Source organism: Schistocerca americana, chromosome 2 (genome assembly GCF_021461395.2).
Source record: "Schistocerca americana isolate TAMUIC-IGC-003095 chromosome 2, iqSchAmer2.1, whole genome shotgun sequence".
NCBI classification, from domain to species: Eukaryota; Metazoa; Arthropoda; class Insecta; order Orthoptera; family Acrididae; genus Schistocerca; species Schistocerca americana.
Genome location: NC_060120.1, coordinates 429,668,186 through 429,689,843, shown reverse-complemented (window position 1 = coordinate 429,689,843; position 21,658 = coordinate 429,668,186). Strand labels below are relative to the sequence as shown.

At 38.2% G+C, this 21,658-nt stretch overlaps 1 protein-coding gene across 6 annotated transcripts in view; it reads right to left on the bottom strand.

Moving 5' to 3' along the window:
• The window catches only part of LOC124592198 (esterase FE4-like), a 133,109-nt gene that overhangs the window by 89,129 nt on the left and 22,322 nt on the right, over window positions 1–21,658 (bottom strand). For 3 of the 6 annotated variants that reach the window (XM_047131816.1, XM_047131815.1, XM_047131811.1), the window contains exon 3: window positions 972–1,139. In XM_047131816.1, the coding sequence (XP_046987772.1) occupies window positions 972–1,139 (168 nt within the window). Of the gene's footprint in view, window positions 1–971; window positions 1,140–2,894; window positions 2,961–7,780; window positions 7,842–21,658 lie in introns of those variants that run through there. The other 3 variants (XM_047131814.1, XM_047131812.1, XM_047131819.1) reach the window with 3 other exon arrangements.

The window sequence follows — 21,658 nt, the reverse complement described above, 5'->3', positions numbered from 1 at the left end:
AACTACATATTCTCCACAATTACTTTTCATTTTCGCTATAACCATAATTATGCCTTTCACATCCGCCATAGTCTTGAAAATATTTCACTTGAAAATTTATATATAATGTGGTGTTATTTGTTACATTTTTAAATCTCTGATTTGAAGGCAATTCAGTTCACTGCACATAAAATAAAATAAACTCTCAGAACCTTCAAATAATTGACTTGAGATTTTATGAAATTCTAAAGAATATGTTATTATCCGCCTTCAAGGTTTTTATGTTATTCTGACCATGTTCCCCCTTATTCAGAATGCAGATCCTGTTGCATTATAAACATTGATCATTAACTACTGGTTTTGATTTCCCTACTGATTATGTGATCATCATATAACTTGGTAGATACTTGACCCTATTATGAAAAAACTCTATAGCTTATATTTCGAATTCTAGGTAAATCTTTACTACATTTAAGTATGTTGCCATTTTCACTCTTCGATATACAACATTGAAGGTGCACAGTGTAATGTACCAAGAGGAGAAATTTTCTTTTCCTTCCCCTCTGTTGAGCTACTGCCTTCTTTATCCACTTAGATTCTATACTTATCATTAAGACTTATGTATCTGATATGCTCCCAATGTTTCAGTTATAATTAGTAAATATACAGACTATGTTACATTTTAAATTTTTATGATACCTAAGTAGTAAGATTTCATTCCTTAACATGAAGCCAACTTTTTTTCCACCTTTTAACTTAACAAATTCTGTACCTCGAAAAGATATCTAAACAACAGTATTGTTGCATCTTTTTCTCATGTTACAAAAATGGTGAGTATCTTCTGGGGGCGGGGAATAATAAAGAAAAATTGAGTATAATCCCTGTTGGCACTGAAGCCATTAGAAACAGAACAAAAATTTGAATTGGAAAAGAATGTAGAAAGAAATTGGCTATAGGTTGTCCAAAAGACAGAAAAAAATTATAGTTCTTACCTGAAATCTAAGAGTACCGACTGGTGGCTTTGCATAACGAATACCCTGAAAGCTGCAATACTTCCCTCCATACTTTGCTTCAACTACTTTTCCTTTCAAAATGCCTTGGGCAACTTTAACTGTCACTGTTTCCACACCAGCCGTTCTTGCACTATACATCCTTAACACCTACAATGGAAGTATAATTAAACACTGGAAAATCTAGGATGGAATACTAAAAATATGAAAAGGATAGTTGCTACTCACCACATAGTGGAGATGCTGAGTTGCAGATACAGTCTTTTTTGTTGTGCCTATCTGTGACTCAGCATCTCTGCTATATGGTGGGTGGCAAGTTCATAATATCGAGACTATAATAACAATGATGCAGTAGTAGAAAATATTCTTCAATTTTTTTGTACCATATTTGTGTTAACACCTGTATGGTTCATTATTTTTTCTTAATAATAAATGCTCTTGAATGGATTGGCGTAACTCAAAAACTCCAGAACACACAGGTACAATTATGGTGCTGAAGTACTATAGAATATTAGTAGTATTCATGTTGATATTGTAACAATTCTTTGCTAGGTATGTGTATTAAAATGAGGTAGTGAGCAAGATAAGTTCATCATAGAGATCACTCCTGTCAACATTGTTAATATTACCCATTATGAAAGGCAGTACCCAAGTTCTGTTTCTTTTATTCACTATACTACAAGGGCATGAAAAACCGAACATAAAGTGCAACCTACTAATGCACAATATTTATGTTAACACCTGTATGGTTCATAATTTTTTCTTAATAATAAATGCTCTTGAATGGATTGGCATAACTCAAAAATTCCAGAACACACAGGTACAATTAAGGTGCTGAAGTACTACAGAATATTAGTAGTATTCACGTTGGTATTTTAACAATTACTTGCTAGGTATGTGTATTAAAATGAGATAGTGAGTAAGATAAGTTCATCGTAGAGATCACTCCTGTCAACATTGTTAATATTGTCCATTATGAAAGGCAGTGCCCAAGTTCCATTTCTTTTATTCATAGTACTACAAGGGCATGAAAAACCGAACATACACTGCAACCTACTAATGCACACAATGAACACTAAAGAAAACAAGGACATTAAATAAATAAGTCCAAAATAAAATTAGGTGTAGCAGTTTTTTTAAAAATAATATGTTACAATGCATACACTGTCATAATGTTCAGCTATATCCAAGATGAGTAAAATCAAATGAAACATTCTTTCATTTTAACTGTGGAACTTATTACATTCTGATGATGTAAAATAATGTTTATCTGTACCTGCTGTTGACAATTTTCCCCAATTTGATTAAGCAAAAAATTAAAGAAAAGAATAAATTGAAAAGACTTAATTACAACAACAGTTTTTCTTGCCAGTAAATTTCCTTTTTCAATGTAAGGCAGCATCCAATGTAAGCACATGAAGAAAAGACACACAGACACCCACTAACAGCATCAGAGAAGATAAAAAAGCAAAATGGTGTTCCAGACTGTACAGTACAATACTAATAAAACAAGAGTTACAGGAGAAAATATGCCACACATACATTTAAATGAACTTGGATGTAAAACTGAAGAGAATCTTAGTTTTTATGAAATTCCAAGTCTATATTGTAGAACAGTTAACACAGTGATGGCTGCATCATCATTTAAGACAGAAATAATATTCAATGTGAAAAATTGATTTGGTTGATGAACTTGTTGCTGAGGTGGCCATTGGATCATCAGCAGTGAACATAAAGATAGGCAAAGACAACTTAATAATAGCTGGCTTGTGAAGATCACCAAACAATGATATAGATGAATTCCTGTGTCATTTCAAACTTCTGAATAAATTCTCAACAAACTAAAAACAGGTTATAATACTAGGAGATGTTAATATAGACTCTTTAAGCTATATTGTAAATTACCTCAGGTACTCCAATTCTAGCAGTAGTTTATCATAGGTCGCTGCAGCAACAAAGCATCCCTAGTGTCTGGAAAAAGTGCAGGTCATTGCCATTTTCAAGAAGAGTCGTAAAACAGATCTACACAATTATAGCTCTATATTACTGATGTCACTCTGTTCTGGAATTATGTAACATGCTTCACAATCATTTATTATGATATTATTAGAGAATGAAAATCTCGTCTATAAAAATCAACACTGATTCTGCAAAGAGAGTCTTGCAAAATTCAGCTCACTCAGTTAGTACACAAGATTCAGAGTGTTGTAGACATCGGCCATCAGGTTTATGCCATGTTCCTGGATTTCAGGAAGGCATTTGATACACTTCCCCACTGTCATTTAGCGAACAAAATACGAGCTTACTGAGCACCAACCCAGATTTGTGACTGGGTTCAGGACTTTCTTGCAGATAGAACTCAACACATTGCATTTAACAATAAAAAACTGACTGATGTACAGGTAATTTCAACTATATCCCAAGGAAGTGTGATAGAAGCATTACTGTTTAAAAAATATGCAAATTATCTAGTTGATAACTTTAGAAATTCCATATGGATGTTCATAGATGATGCCATTGTCTATAAGAAGGTAGCAAAGCCAGGAGACTGTAGCAAATTGTCAGAAGATTTGCAGAGGATTGGTGATTTGTGCAGGAGGATTGACAGTTGATTTAATTTAAATAAACATACCATAGTGTGCATAAGTAGGTGAAGATTACACTATTGGTGACAAATCAATGAGAACAGTAACTACTGTAAAATGCCTAGGGGTGACCTAGGAATGGCCACATAAAACAAATTTCAGGAAAAGCAGATGTCAGATTAAGACTCATTGGAAAAATGTTAAGGAAATGTAATTGACCCATAAAAGAAATGGTTTCTAAAACTCTTGTTTGACCGATTTTTGGGTTTTGCTCATCAGTTTGGGTGCCTTACCATGTTGGACTAATAGAAGCAATAGAGACCAATGAAGAGTGGTGTGTTCTGACACAAGATCATTTAGCTGGTGCAAGAGCATTATGGAGATGGTCAACACTCCAGTTACAGATACTGCATGGGATGTGCTGTGCATCACAGACAGATTTACTATTTAAATTCTGAAAGAGCATGTTCTGGGAGAGTCAGGCAACACAGCAGATACTCCCACATTTGTCTCACAAAATTACCAAAGAAAAAAAAAATCTGACAAATAAGAGCTAATAAGGAGGTCTACCAACAATCATTCTTCCCATGTGCTTTATGAGAATGGAACGGGGAAGGGGGAACAGTGGTACCAGAACTACCCTCCATTGCACTCCATCAGGTGGCTTGGGGAATATGGATGTAGATGTGTTCTGAATTGTTACAGTGATATTACTACATTCATAGACTATATTCATATAAATTCATCTCCAATCAGAATAACATTAGGCTTACAGACTTGCACTGACCAAGTTGTTATGCCTTTAAAATGGGAAGAATTAGGGGTGAAAACTATTGGAAACCCTCTCTAATACCACAGACATCAACAGAGATAGTACATTAATGTTCATAGTGACTTCCTTACGTATAAAAGAAAACTGACCATAATAAGCTATAGGACCTTGCACATATGGACTAGCAATACGTATATAAATCAGATGATACAACAGAAAAGTGGAGCCATTTCTATGGAACACTTAACCACAGTTGTAACCGGGTGTGTGCAATGGTAAAAGCACTATAAAGTCCCAAAAAAACCAAAATTAGAGGAAAATATGAAAGACCTCTGCATGCTGCTCAGGGATATTAAATTGCACTACTTCTTAACAGAGTACAAGTGCTACAGAAAAACATACAGAGAATCCACGAAGATTCTAAAAGTATATTATTATGCTGAACAGGTAAGCAAATCCGGTAATGTAAGTGAAACAACCTGGAATATCGGAGACGAGAAATGTGAAAAGAGACAGTACCCCCCGTTACCAGGTGCCGAGTCCTTCCCCCTCAAACACACACACACACACACACACACACACACACACACACACACACACACACAAAGAATATTTCACTAAAACTGTTTACATTTTCACTTGCATCAAATTTCCAACTTTCAAAGATGATTTTGAAAAATAGAGCAGCATGAAAACAGATCAAAGAAGGCAAATAATTCTGCAAAATTACAAGCTACCTTTAACACAGGACAGCTTTAAGTTGTTTTCTGGAGAGCTAACCCAGTTGAAATGGCTTGCAGGCAGATCTACTACAGATAGCATTCTGGTCAGGTGAAGAGCCCATTCACAGGAGCAGAAGATGAAAAGAAGTTGAGTATGACACAACAGAAATGGAAAGGCCCTCCACTATGGAGGCCGGAGTGTGTTATTACTGACTTCTGTGACTGTAGGCAGAAATGACTGAAAGAAACAGGGCTACCTGTGAAACCAGTCATGTTGTGAAACCAGTCATGTGATCTACAAGCCTAGCAGTGTCCAAGAAGCAACTGAACCACCCTGTTGCTGAGCACACTGCCCAACACAACGTCCTTCAGTTCTATAGATGCTTCACAGCCTGTCCCAACTGGATCCACCAACACCAGCTTTTCTGAACTGCACAGGTGGGAATTCTCCCTGCAATATACCCTATGTTCCCACAACCCTCCTGGCCTCAACCTTCGTTAGCCATGGCATTTACCAATCTAGCGCATTCCTTGCTCCCATTCCAGCACTACACAGGCCTCTATTCCACGAATGCGCCCAGTCTTTTCACTTCTCTCTTCTCTCCTTTTCCACTAAACAACACCCCCCTCCGTCTAACCTCCTGACGCATTCAACTGTCCCACTCCCCACCATCACTAGACACTCCAGCGCCACTTTCCTGTCCCTAACCCCTACCCTGCTATCTCTCTCCCCCCCCCCCCCCTAGTGGCCAGAAACTGTAGTCATGTGTGTGTCAGTTGCATTTGAGTGTGTGTGTGTGTTGTCTACCTTTGACAAAGGCCTTGTTGGCTGGTACATAACTCTCCAACAGTCTTTTGGTTGTGCCTTTCTGCGACTCATCATCTCCTTTTCACTATATTGTTACATTCCTTCCTGTATTTTTCATTGTTTGAAAGAAACAGAGTTTCTTTGCTTTTACATGATGTAAATTCTTATTCTTTGTTAATTATGCAGAAGTGATATACCAATCATTAATGTAAGGAAATAGCTATCATACTAAAATATTTTATTCATATCACTGTGATTATTATAATTATTAATTTCTAGGCAGCTGTGGTATATTAAAAGGGGGCTGGTTCATTACTTGGTTGGTTGGTGGGTTATGGGATTAAACAGTGAGGTCATGAGTCCTTCAGTCATGAGATATGTCATCTGAGGTTAAAGATTTACTGAATTATGGAAGTATATAGGAGTGGTATACATCAAGGTAATGAAAACTGGGTCAAGTTGGTATACATGTCAGAGAGCAGACAAGGGTAACCCCAGAAGGTAAATGTGGTGAGAGAAACCTCACCCATACCTGATCCCCCACCAATTCGATTAAGAACAAAAACAGTTATGAAGTAAAGAATGCCTTCTAGCAAAGAGATATGTAAAAGCAAAAATGAAATGACTAAAAATGTAATGAACTCCAATTGGACCACCAATTTAAACTAAGGTGAGAAACAATCATGTCAGTAGATGTGTGGGGGCAGGCAAGTGGGCTATTTATTACCCTCCTGAACCCACCGATTCCACATTCTGCTAACCGTCATTGGATCTAGATCAACGCGAGCAGCAATGTCGTGATACGATAAACTGCAACCGCGATAGGCTACAATCCGACCTTTATCAAAGGTGGAAACGTGATGGTACACATTTCTCCTCCGTGCACGAGGCATCACGACAACGTTTCACCAGGCAATGTCGGTCAACTACTGTTTGTGTATGAGAAATCGGATGGACACTTTCCTCATGTCAGCACGTTATAGGTGTCGCCACCGGCGCCAACCTTGTGTGAATGCTCTGAAAAGTTAATTATTTGCATATGACAGCATCTTCTTCCTGTCGGTTAAATTTCGCATCAGTAGCACGTCATGTTTGTGGTGTAGCAATTTTAATGGCCAGTAGTGTAGTATCAGATCCCTGTTGCCACAGAAAATATCCCAAGACAGTAGTGACAACATCTTTTGGTCTATTCAAGTTCACTAGGATGCCTTTTGGCCTGTGCAATGCAGCACAGAGGTTTCAAGGTTTCATGGTTTCATTAGGGACCATGGAGGTAAAAATAAGAGGAGTTGTCATGACGTCACAAACTTGAAGCCGACCCAAGAGAAGGTCCGCCATGTTAGCTACCCCAAAACATTCGCTTCTGGTGGTTTGATTCCGTGTAGTCGTGAAGTGTTTTGATAAAAAATGCCGGGCTTGCGTCGCTCACGGGTGTACTAATCGTTCTGATTGTAGTCTAAAGTTTAAACAAATCACATTTCATTCGTAAGTGGACTTATTTAAGCGCTATTTTCTTATATATACTTGAAATTCTGATGCACTGTAAAGTTTTACAGTATGGTTTTATTTCTGTGATTTAACTTTAGATTTCTATCAATCCAACGCGAAGAGCTGTCTGGAAGTGAGCATTACACTTGGTTTTCACTGTGTGGTTATTCTGAAGTAACTGAAAAGTCCTGGCAAGAAATATCCTGGAAATGGGGACTAATGTTTTAAAATGCAATAATTTAATATAAAACTAATGTAACTACATGTAGTTAATTAAATCTTCAGTAAAATGTGTGGAACACCTGTTACAGTGGTTAAATTATAAGTACTTAAATGGTTACATATTTGTTAAAGCAAAGTTCCCTATCGAAGTTCAGGCTTAGATCATTACATTAATCACTTTGTTGTCGTATTACCCTGTAAATTTCTGTTCTTTGCCACGTTGAATGTCATTTGGTAGGTACAATTTAAAAAGAAAGCAGATGTGGAAATTGCAATGGGCCTGACAATGTTAAATTCAGTTCTGTTCCTTCGTAATTTAACGTATTTTTCACTTTGTTGACATGACAGCTGGCTTGTTTACGTCATCCCTGCATACATCTATGGGACACCAAAAGAAATAAGGTAAGTTTCTTGCAAACGTGAACATTTAAAATTTGCATTTGACTTGAAAATGCAACGAATACAAATCGGTGCCTCTAAACTATCAATCATCGTTTTTGGAGTTCTGGCTTTATCAATTATCGACACAAACACAATGAAAGTGAATAGAAATGGATTACAAAAGCACGCTTTTCATAGCACATACGTCTCTTCTCGATTATTCTAAGTGTATAAACAAAAAGGAATTACAGTACTGAGGCAAGAAGCGTAATATTTTTACGTATTACTGTATCGAATACGCATTTAAGACCAGAAAAAACATTTGAAGTTGCGTTCCTTATGCTGTGTTGTTCACTAAAACCGAGTAACATTTACTATATAAAACAAATATCACGTGCACACGACATAAATGACGAACAAGAAGCAATTGTAAACACTCGTCTGCTAATGTTTTGGGGGATCCAAGATGGCGGCAGGCCCCGCTCACTGGCTTCAAAACAACGTACAGCCACAGTCTAATATAACAGTCGTGACACTTCGCCTCGATTTTGTTGCCTACAGCGCCAGCAGCGCCCCAAGCGGACGGTAGGTTGAACTGTGAGTTCGGCACGATCGTGAAAGCGAATAGTGATTGTTTATTTTGATTTATACAATGGTTTTTACCATCGGGGGCGTTTGTAGCGCAATAAATTGCAGCAACAACAGGAAGAAGACACCACAGCTGTCTCTTTTAGGCTTTCTAAGGATCCTGAGAGGTATATACCATCATGTTACTAAACTGTAGCGTCAGGATTCACTTGCAAACTATATGTGTATAAATGATGAATGTTTCGTTTTAAGAGCAGAAAATGGCTAGTTAATAGCAGACGAGAAGACCTTATGGAGAAAGACCCAGTTTACCTGTATAATAATATAAGGTTTTGCCCGCTACATTTCGAACAAAATCAGTTCATGAACACAGACAATAACAAACTCGTGTGGAATGCAGTACCCACACTGTTTGACATTCCAAATAAGCCACCTCAACTGACGATGAAGAGGAAACTGCCACAAGGATTCGACAGTCAATCTAAAGTTGTAAAACAGTCCTATGACACAGAAGCAGCCAGTTCAACTCTCCATGTATCAGTGCCAGATTCGTGTGAATTATCAACACAGACCTGCTTTGGCGATGAAGTGGTTAGCTTAAGTGCAGCTGCTCGTGTCTTACAAAGCGTGTGAAGTGTCAGAATGTGCAGATCGAACGAAACTATTACGGGACAAGGAAAGTGCCTACAGACAGATTGTTTGAAAATTATTCAAATATTTGGTTTTTCACCAAATGTAATCAGCTCATTATAATGTTTTTAGCATATTTCTCCCACTATTTGGCACTTGCTTGTCCCACTTAGAATAATATAAAGATGAAGGGCGTACTTGTGGCAACAGGCGACAATGACACACACACACAGTAGGCCTACAGAACGATAAACGAGCTGTCGATCGCTTTTGCATGTAGAGGTACATGTCTGTGCTTCTTACATATGAATCTGTGTATTTATATTCTTTTGATATCAACGTGGTAAGCTGCAATTCTGTCCAATGTCACAAGTGTTTCTTCACGAATGTGTTGTAGCTTGCCACTCTATTCATGGTTTTTGTCCATACTTGCGCTTATTTTAGAATCATTTTTAGAACCATATATGCCTTCTGATGCTACACAAACTCTTGGATGCAAGAAAATAACTCGAATAATTCGGAAATTACGTAGGAAATGGATGCAAACAAACATTATGCCTACGACGCGTCTGACGTTCACCTTACCTGCCGCGTGGAGCGCTAGTGTCGCTCCATCTGTCAAACGGCAACAACTTTTACATCAGTGAGTGTCGCGACTGTTATGTTAGACTGTGGTACAGCGCAAGTCTGTAGCGCCATCTCCCCTTATTCTACCTCCATGTTAGGGACTTAGACTTCTGTTATGTTTACATAGATGATATTTTGGTGATGTCTGCTATGGAAGAAGAAAATTTACATCATCTGGCTCAGATATTTAATCGTTTATGTACACAAGACTTAGTAATTAATCCTTCAAATTGTACTTTTGGAACGAGTGAAGTGCAATTTCTGGGTTACGCAGTAGACATGCATGGTATTCGACTGCCACAAGATAAATTGGAAGCCATAAACAAATACCCTCGCCCCAATTACGATCAGAAAGCTACGCCGGTTTTTGGGGTCACAAATTTTTACCAAAGATTTGTATACAATTACGCATCGATAACAGCGCCCCTGAATGAATTTCTTAAGAGCACACCAAAGCCAAACGACAAGTTGCATTGGACACGCGAAGCAGACGACGCTTGTCAAACCTTTAAACAGCAATTGCAGAGGCTGCACAATTAGCATAGCCCATGGCACAGGCTCCACTTGCACTTACGGCTGATGCCTCGTTTACAGCCGTTAGCGCTGTACTGCAGCAACAGGTCGAGCACAATTAGCAGCCCATACCATTCTTCAGTCACTTGTCATCTTCACAGCAACGTTGGGCAACGTATGACCGCGAACTGAATGCAACTTACGCCACAATCAAGAAATTCCGGCATTTACTAGAGGGCTGACAGTTCACTATTTATACACATCACAAGCTGCTAACATACGCCTTTGCTGTAAAACCAGAGAAAACATCACCAAGGCAACTATGCCATTTAGATTACATTACCCAATTCACCATGTGCATTGTTTAGATGCAAGGGAAGACGAACATACCAGCGGATGTGCTATCACATGTGTAGGCTGTGAACACGGCAGCAGACACATGCTCACATGCTGAAGCTGTAACGGCTACCGTTGATTTTGATGACCTCGCACAGCCAAAACATGATAATGAGTTACGAGATTTGTTAAAACAACCGGGATGACTGATTCTCAATGTGTCGCGATGCCTGAAGCAAATGTTGAATTGTATTTTGATCTACATGGAGTGAAAGCATGTCTATACGTGCCGCATCACTTTCGAGCACAAGCAATTGCATCAGCACACACTCTGGAACATCCAGAGTACAAGCCATTGTTCAAACAAAGTTTGGTAATTTCTAAGAATGTTTGCCTATACAAAGCTGCAGGTTTCAAATGATAGGTATCGTACGTGTGATTATAAGTTGATCACACGACTGTGGTGGTGGGATTTATGATAAATTATTTGTGAGTTGCTACAAAAACCTATACGATTTATGTCACTAGTGAGTTGGAATGTGTGATGCTGTAGACCTTTCCTCTGCCAATGGCCTGACGTGGAAGAATCTAATTCCGTGCTTATGTAATATAGAGAATAGTTTGAATTTCTGTCAGAAATATGGGTTAATACCAAATCATGAAAGGTGGGCAGAAGCCTATAGAAGTTTGTACGAAGAGTTGTGATGATGAAATACCTTTACAACTTCATTGTGGAAACTGTGATAAGAGAAAGACTCTAAGAAAAAATACATTGTTTGACTATTCAAAATTATCGATCCAGACCAGCATAATTCATGTATCTTGCTGAATTAGTGAGTACACTCTGCAAGCAACAGCATCAGAAGGTGACTTATCCACCAATACTATGGACCACTATTTCTGGTGTTTCAGAAAAGTCTGTTATGTAACGACAGTTCAGCGCTCGGTGGACCAAATAAATTTGTTGAAGTGAACGAGTCGCACATACCAAGAAGGAAAAACCAGAAAGGGCGACCTTTAAAGAATGAAGTCGAACGTATTTGGGTACTTGGTGGCATAGAACGAGAGTTCCTGAAGTGCTTTGTGGTAAGTGTATTCTCCAGAGACAGGGTAACTTTAGTCCGTTTGATAAAGCAATTTATACTGCCCAGTAGCTAGGTGATTACAGACGGCTTTCAATCCTACAAGACACTAAAAGCAGAAGGATTCAACCACGAGTTCGTGAACCATTGTATAGAGCGCGTGTCTTACAATGATCCCAGTGTCTATATGCAGAACATTGAGAGGCTGTGGAAATCAATGAATTTTTCCTTAAAAGGAAGGGTGTCCAGGAGAAAGAGACCAGTTCTACTTGTTTCATTATCTTTATTTCCAAACTTGCAGTTGCAAGGAAAAGTTGACACATTTGATACTTTAACCATACCTTTGCGTGACGTAGGCACAGTCTAGCCAGGTTACGGCAGAAACGGAATGCTTCTCGTAGCATACACATCAAATGGACTTTTTCATGACGACAACGTCGACGATGAATGAGGTAAGTCATTTCCTTTATAATTACAAGTATTTTAGTCAACATTCTTCTTTTGTCATTGCTGTGGTGACCATTGTAAACACTGCTCATAGCTCCCGCCACAACAGTTGCAGTCAACTGGTCGATTTAGAACCGCGACTTCGATATTTATCATTTCAGGCCCACGGCTTCGATAGGCAAACATTCTTGGAAATTATCCAAAGTTTCCTCTGGTCCAGAATGTACGCAGACTGCAGAAACGTTGTCAAGAAATGCATTGCTTGTCAGAAGAAGAAGATCACACAGCACATCAGAGCTCCGCTAGGCGCATTTCTGCCGCCAAATCAACGTTTCGAACATGTGCACATTGATATCGTAGACCTACTCACAGTCTCAGAATGCTACACTTATTGTGGTAGAGTCGTGAACTGATCTACCAGGTGGCCTAAAGCTTTCTCCATGATGGATATCACAGCCTAAACCGTGACTCAGACATTTTTTGGCAGCTGGATCGCCCGATTCGGCGTACCACTACTGATTATCACAGACCAGGGATGACAATTTGAAGCCTACCTTTTCGGAGTATTAGCTACATTATTATGCATGAAGCGTATACACACCACAGCCTAATATCATGCATCAAATGGTGTAGTTGAATGCCTGCATCATTAACTGAAAGCAGCTCTGCGATGTCACATAGGAGAATTGGATGGAGGCACTACCTACTGTACTCCTCGGACTACGGGCATCATTCAAAAGTGATCTAAAAACTACGGCAGCAGAGCTAGAGTATGGGCAAATACTAAGTCTGCCAAGAGAATTCTTGCACATCATGACAGACGATACAGTCAATGCATCAGACTTTGCTGCTAGATTACGAGATCACATACGCCAGCTTAGACCAACAGTGCCCAGAATTCGGGCTGGGAGACACTTGATAATGTTTGCAGATCCCGAGGACTGCATACATGTTTTCTTATGCAATGATGCAGTATGCAAGCCGTTGCAGCCACCATACATCGGACCTTATTTGGTGATTAGCAGACGCAGCCACATAGTTCAGAATAGAATAAATGGTATGGCTATCACCGTTGCACCAGGCCGACGCAAGCCCACGTTTTTCGACGCATTGGACACAGCAAGGACTGCGGGAGGCAAATGAGAAGTTAAGAATGTAGCACCAGGATACCCCACAGCCACCATGAGATACTACAGATGCCTCTGAGAACAAAACGACAATGAAGACTGGTACCTCACATCCTGCTGGAATCACTGGCTCCAGTGGCACAATAGGTCGTATGAATAAAACGGAGAATATACTTCACTCGAGTATGAAGGGTGGGGGGAAGTTGCTCAAAGGCAAGAATGTTCTCCAATTTCGTATGGATAAAACCAGATAAGTTTCTCACAAGCGGAGAACATTCTCTGTTTTTGTGAGTGAGCTCCGTAGCATACTTCGAGTTGCGTGAGTTGTGTTGTGGTTAAGCGTTACCGAGTGTTTTTAGTGAAAATGGCGGAATTTATGTTTCTTGAAAGGCAAAAAACGACATACGTAGTACAAAGGAACACAGAAGAAAGGAACTGTAGAAGTTTGTATAGATTTAACAGTGAAAACATTATTTGGCTGGCGAATCACTAACAAACAAAGTTGATGAAATAAATATACTCCTCAATAGTGAATGGAAAGATGTTTCAGTGTTATATTTTTGTGAGCATTGGTTACAAAATGAGCATTTTCAGTACTTAAAAATATTACATTTTAACCTTGCAAACTGCTTTTGTAGAATGGAATCAAAACATGGGGGAACTTGTATATATGTAAAAGAAAATTTAGATTATAAGAGTATAACATCTGTTTGCAAACTTGGTTGTGAAAGAGACTTTGAAATCTCAACTGTTGAGTTAATGTCTGAAAACACTATTATTTTATATGTGTATAGATCTCCTGTTAGCAACATAAGTGTTCTGTTCAAAAAAATTGACCTTGCTTTAGGCAAACTTAAGACAACTGGGAAAACAGTGGTACTATGTGGGGATTTTAATATTGACTTTCTGAGCCATAACACTCACAGGGAAACGTTTTTAAATATTATAAAAGCCTACAATCTTTGTCTTACTGTTAGCTCTCCAACACATGTAACTAAAACTAGTGTCACTCTCCTTGATCAGGTATGTGTAAACATGGACAAGTGTACATCAGAAAACTTTAATACCGGCTATAGTGACCACCTTTCGCAATTACTGACTATACCTGCAAATCACATTTCGACCAGTATAGAAAATGTTATCCATAAACGGATTTATAGTGGGAAAAATATTGAATACTTCCAGTACCTAATGAGGAAACAATCTTGGAGAGAAGTATATGATACCTCTAATACTAAAGAAAAGATGGAACATTTTTTGAACGTTTTCAAGCATAATTTTGACATAACTTTCCCATGAAGGAAAGTTATTTCCAAAAGCACAGATAGGTTCAAAAACTGGATTACACCAGACATCAGAGTATCTTGTAAAAGGAAGCGGGAACTTTTTCTGCAGTGAAAAACTCACAGCAGTCCAGAATTTATTAATTATTTCAAAAAATAAAAGCTAGTTTTGAAATGCATCGTAAAGGAGGCAAAAATTATGGAAAATGACAAATACATTATGAAGTAATCCAATAAAACTAAGTCCATGTGGAAAGCTGTGCAGGATCTTACAGGGAAGAAGACAACTCACAAAAATATTGTGATATCACATGATGACAAGAATGTCACTGATCATAGGGAAGTTGCAAACAGTTTCAACTCTTACTATGCAACTGTTGCTGGGAAATTAGTGAAGGAAATATTTGGAAATCCACCTAATACAACATGGAAAGAACTTTCATCTATTGAAATAAATAATATATCCATGTCCCTCAGTCCAGTAAGCCCAACAGAGCTCCTAAATACCATTAATTCACTAAAGAGTAAGCACTCAACTGGTATTGATGATATTCCAGATTATATTATGAAAATAACAGCAAGACAAATACTTTCACCTTTATTGGACGTATGGAATTCATCCTTATCGTGTGGTGTCTTCCCTCAGCAACTGAAAATGGCAAAAGTAATACCCCTATATAAAAAAGGTGATCATCAATGTATGGGTAACTATAGGCCTGTGTCTCTGTTGTCAGGGTTTTCGAAAATTATTGAAAAAGTGTTCCTTTCAAAACTAATTTCATTCTTCGACGAGAATAATATTATTTCTGGATGTCAACATAGCTTCAGACCACAGAGATCAATTGAAACTGCCACTTTCAATCTGATAAACTATGTCTTAAATGCAGTGGACAACCACAGAAATATCTCAGGTTTATTCTTGGACCTAACAAAAGCGTTTGATGTGATTGATCATTCTATACTCCTGAGGAAGCTCGAATGGTATGGTGTAAGAGGTGTGCCAAATCAGTGGATTAAATCATATTTGGAATATCGCTCTCAGGTAACTGAAATTAAGTACATGGAGGGAAATGAACTCCAGGTACACCTTTCAGAACCATGTGGACTAAGTCATGGTGTCCCACAGGGCTCCATTTTAGGTCCCTTTATTTTTTTGGTCTACATTAATGATTTCCCATCACACGTTAGGGATTCTGAACCAGTACTGTTTGCAGATGACACCAGTCTATTGATTGAAGGGAATAATGAAGTAAATGTTATGGCATCTGCAAAAGATATTACAAAAGGAGTGTCTGAATGGTTTACCAGAAACAGGCTAATAGTTAATCCCCAAAGAACGGTACTCATGAATTTCCACACTGATCAAAATAAAAATCCAGCACAACCTGTAATATGTATAGATAACCAAAACATTAGTGCTGTAAATGAAACTAAATTTCTTGGGATTCATATCCAGGAAAATCTTAAATGGAACACTCATATCACAGCCCTAAATTCAAAACTAGCAAAAATGAGCTATGTGGTAAGAATTCTCTGCAACAGAACTAGTGCAGAAACATTTAGGCTGTGTACTTTGCTCGAGTACATTCAATATTGAAGTACGGTATCATTTTCTGGGGAAATGTATATCAGGCCATAACAGTTTTCAGGAAACAAAAGGCAATTATAAGAATAATGAAACAAGTGAGCAGCAGAAAATCATGCAAACCTTTCTTTAAAGATCTAAAGATCCTACCCCTTCCCTGCATTTATATACTGGAAGTAGTCACGCATGTAAAAAAAGGGATACTGAGAAAAGAAAACCTTTTTCCTCAAAACAAAAGCGTCCATGATTACAGTACCAGGTCAGACAGTGACATACATGTTAATCATTGTAACACCACATTATGCCTAAAAGGTGTATATCATGCAGGAACAAAACTTTACAACAGATTACCAAGACATATAAAATCTCTTACTGAACTACAAAGCTTTAAATAGTCTGTGACATCCTACCTTCTGAAAAACTGCTACTATTCAATCTCTCAGTATCTTATGCAAGAAAAAATGTAATTTGTATCTTTAATTGTAGAAATAAGTTATAAATATACAGTATGTCAAAATTTCTAATTATTAACTGTATAGATTCAATTTGTCATAAAAATTTATAAAATGTATGTTTGACATTTGAAAATTCAATAGCTAAAAAGGTTTTCTGTCCAATATCCTGTGTACAATATTTGTACTTAAAAAGAGATTTATATGGACAAATAAATAAATAATTAAATAAAGAATCACTTTCTTCCCGAAAATCACGAAAGAAGAGGTGGTGCCCTTTCCACTGAGTGCAAAATGAAAACATTTTTGCGTTATTTAGCGGATCCAGGCTTTCCGATTGGTGTAGGAAAAGACTTGGGAATACACCAGACAACAGTATCACTAATATTTTCATAAGTTCTGCAACAGGTTAACAGAAAAGCACCGTTGTGGATCCGATTTTCGAGAAACGCTAATGAACTAGAAACAGTTAAAGATAAATGGCAATCGATATATAAGTTTCCATGTGCGGTAGGGGCCCTAGACTGCACAAACATACCTATAATGAAACCTTCTGCACATGGAGACGAATGCGTTAATCGAAAGGGCTTTCCATCTATAAATGTGCAGGCAACGTGTGATAACAGTGAAATGCTTACGAGTGTTGATGCTTCATGGCCTGTGTCTGTACACTAGGATACAGAGAAACTCAGATGTGTACCATATATTGTGAGAGAACCAGTGCAATGCCTTAATTTTAGGAGACGAAGGATACGGCATTACACCGTGATTAATGACACCGTTTCAAAATCCTGAAACACCTGATGAGAAGACGTTCAACAGACTTCACTCTAAGGAAAGGGTGATAATCGAACAGTGCTTTGGACAGGTAAACAGGCGTTTCCCAATTCTCCAAAATAAAATAAGGCTTGCCCAAACAAAATATCCTGCTTTGTTTTGCACAACGTAGCAAAACATATAGGTGATGAGGATTTTGAGGCACCTAGTGATGACGACAACAATCTTCCAGTACTGAGAGAAGATGAAGCAGCAGATGTCGAACCATAGAAAACGGGAAATTGTTGATGTAATACGTCAACTGTAGTGTATGGAAGTCTGTTAAAACATTGCATAATTAAACCCAATTTGTGTATTTTTGTAATTACAATAACTTTTTCCTGATGAAAATAAAAAAAGGTGCTCTGATGTTACATAACAAAATGCAATTCAGTGTTTTTCTTCATTCTCTACCATCGATTCTACTTTCAATAAAAATTGTTTAACATGCAACAATTCAAACTGGAACAGATTTTTCAGATACTACAGTAAATAAGTGCACTAACTGCCTAACCTGCACCATTTGAAATAGGAACAAATTACTCTTTTTATTTTGCTTTCCCAAGAACTATGTCAAGATGTGGTGAAGGTATTTGCCAGGCGCTACAGTAAATAAGTGAGCAACTGTCTAACCTGCACCATTTAAAATAGAAACAAGTTGAAACTTCCTGGCAGATTAAAACTGTGTGCCCGACCGAGACTCGAACTCGGGACCTTTGCCTTTCGCGGGCAAGTGCTCTACCATCTGAGCTACCGAAGCACGACTCACGCCCGGTACTCACTGCTTTACTTCTGCCAGTATCTCGTCTCCTACCTTCCAAACTTTACAGAAGCTCTCCTGCGAAACTTGCAGAACTAGCACTCCTGAAAGAAAGGATATTGCGGAGAAATGGCTTAGCCACAGCCTGGGGGATGTTTCCAGAATGAGATTTTCACTCTGCAGCTGTGAGTACCGGGCGTGAGTCGTGCTTCGGTAGCTCAGATGGTAGAGTACTTGCCCGCGAAAGGCAAAGGTCCCGAGTTCGAGTCTCGGTCGGGCACACAGTTTTAATTTGCCAAGAAGTTTCATATCAGTGCACACTCCACTGCAGAGTGAAAATCTCATTCTAGAAACAAGTTACTCTTTTTGTTTTACTTTACCAAAAATTGTTTCAAGTATGTGGTGAACCTACTTGCCTAACACAACAATAAATAAGTGCATACATTTTTTAACATTTTAAATTGGATTATGTTACTCTTATTGTTTCATTTAAAAGAAATTTGTACTGAAAAAATTTTGTAAGAGGGTATGGAATTTGGTAAATGAGAAATATAAACAAACATTCAATTAAAAAACATGTTTTTTATTAATAAAAATCGGTGCTATAGTACATTCCACAATTTCTTCTATTGCTTATCGTTTTCTTCACACATCAATTTCTGCTGCTTTCTTTTCAGTATATAATAAAGGCTGGTATAATAGCACCAGCCTTTGCAGCTCTGAATTGGACAAAATCACTGTCTCATCAGTTTCCATGCTCAATCTCCGTCGTTTAGACACTCTCTCATGCCCCAAAACAGGCGACTGAGCAGGTATAACGACTTGGGGCCCATCAGATTTGTATGGTCTTCTATGACAATTTGTGGTAGCTGCAAAACTGATTCTGGTTCATAGAATGTGTTGTCTGTATCAATTACCTCCGAACACCCTGGGGAAGAGATGATAGAGGTGGAATGACCTACTGCACAAGCTCGTAATAAAAATATAAAAAAAACAAGTAATAGTAGTGTGTGTCACGATTCAGTTTCTAGTTAATATATATAGCAAGCAAGTTTACGCAGAAATGTGGGAGGGGTTTGTCCAATTCCATGCATAGTACACTGTGATACTTTTACAGAAAAGTGGTCAAATATTAGACGAATTTTACCAAACACTCCAGATTGAGATTTTCACTCTGCAGCAGAGTGTGCGCTGATATGAAACTTTCTGGCACGCAGTTTTAATCTGCCAGGAAGTTTCAAGTTTTTTACCAAACTCTGTTTACTGAGTGAGGTGGCGCAGTGATTAGTACACTGGACTCACATTTGGGAGGACGGCGGTTCAATCCCGTGTCCGGCTATCCCGATTTAGGTTTTCCGTGATTTCCCTAAATCGCTTCAAGCAAATGCCGGGATGGTACCTTTGAAAGGGCACGGCCGACTTCCTTCCCCATCCTTCCCTAATCCAATGAGACCAATGCCCTTGCTGTTTGGTCTCTTCCCCAAACAACCCAACCCAAACATTGTTTCATTTTCGTACATTAAAAATAAGTATTTTTCTGATTCTCAATATCAAAGCATTAAGCACGTAATAAAGAAAAAATAGAAAGTATGGGATTTACCAGGAACTCTGTGGATAGTTGATTTGCAGTCATCTCCGTCCAGAAACTTCAAAAATATATGTTTCCAATTCTTCAGGGAAATCTTAATGTTTCCCATCTTATTTATATCCATCTTAGCATTGATGTGTGATTTCATATTGCGCAGTTTCTTCATAATCTGCCTGTCTGTAATTTCTTTCCCAAAAATAACCCTGTAACGGTGTTGTATTTCCTTAATACAATCTGCCTTCTCTCTTCTTGCTGCCAGAGTTTGCGATTTGCTGATGATAGCTGGATAATCTTTTAAATGTTCACGAAGGCTAATTCTGAATCTTCCACTTCGGCAAAGAAATAACATGAGAAAAACTTTTAGTATCACGAAACACACGCAAAAGAAACAAACTGAGAACCAAAGATGTTGGATTTTAATCTCTTTGCTGAGAACTTGCTCAATAAGGAGGGGAGGTAGAGAGAAAGTACTCTTGGGTCAGAGGCCTACTTTTTATTCATACGAAACTGAGAACTTTCTCTGAGAATGTGCTTTTGCTTTGAGTATCAACTCTGGAGAATGTTCTCGTTTTTGTTCATATGACCCAATGTGTAGATTCCCAAAAAGCAGACTGCTTTACACATGCATGAGTCTGGCAGCTTGGGTGCACCAGAAAAATAGGTTCGTTCGAGATACAGTTTCAACCATGCAAATGCGCTTGAGACAGGCATTATCCCATTTCCCATGGTTTGTGATTGGGTGAAAACTGTTCGAGTTGTGACCAATGTACGGCTGCAACCAGTTTCGACAGATCAGAGAATATTCTTCTAATTGGCTCCAAAGCCTTTAATAAGCCTGCTGCAAAGAGATAAGCACATGCATGTGCAGAGCTTTTTGTGTTCAGTAGAGATGGGCAAACTGAAACACGTAAATGTTTCGAAACAAATGAAACAGTACAATGTAATGTTTCGATACGGTGTTTCGAAACAGTGAAACAGTTTGTGTTTTGTAATCTAATAAACCTACACATTTTATCATCTTGAATGTCTACTGTATAAGTATGTCCATATAAAAACAAATGAGGTGCGAGAGCGCTAATCATATCGCAGAAAGTATGAAACTATCACTTAGGCGTCTTGGCAGTTTCGTATTTCCTGCAGCAAATGCGCTGCTTTTGTGTCATGTGACTTCCATACTTTTCAATTGGCTGAGGAAAACCTTAGCTGAAGACAGAAGAACCACCACGAACGGAACTGCAGGTGGGAGCAAACTGCTGAAACAACAGATATGCTACTGGGATTCCCACATTCCATTAGTATGGCTAATATACCCATCCTGCTAATTTCCGTGCACACAAAGGGAATCATTGTGGATAATAGACACAGTGACTATAGACTCACAAATAACGCCAAATAATTCGAATAAATAACAAAATATAACAGAAAAAAAATTTTGTGTTTCAAGGTGTTTCGAACCGTAACTATAAATTTACGATGCTTCCCGTTCACCTTTACACTATCAGTGATATGTCAAACAGATTGCTTGCAATTTTACCTACATCAAATTTATGTACATGTCTAATAACTGTCACTCTACGCCTTTTTTTTTGTTTAAAATGTTGTAGTCTTACTTGCGTTTCTTAATATGATTACTGTACATAAACAGAGGAGCGTATGTTATAAAAAAAAGTGCAATTTAACTGTATGATTTTCACATATTTATTATTTTGAATGTGAATAGTATGCGTTGTTTTATTGTTTGGTTAGTGTTTATAAAGGATATGTTACGCCATTTCGGAATAGGACAGTCAGCTAGAAACGAAGCTTTATTTTCGGGTATCTTAAGCTTCATGCTATTGCTTGTCAAAAGATTTCGAC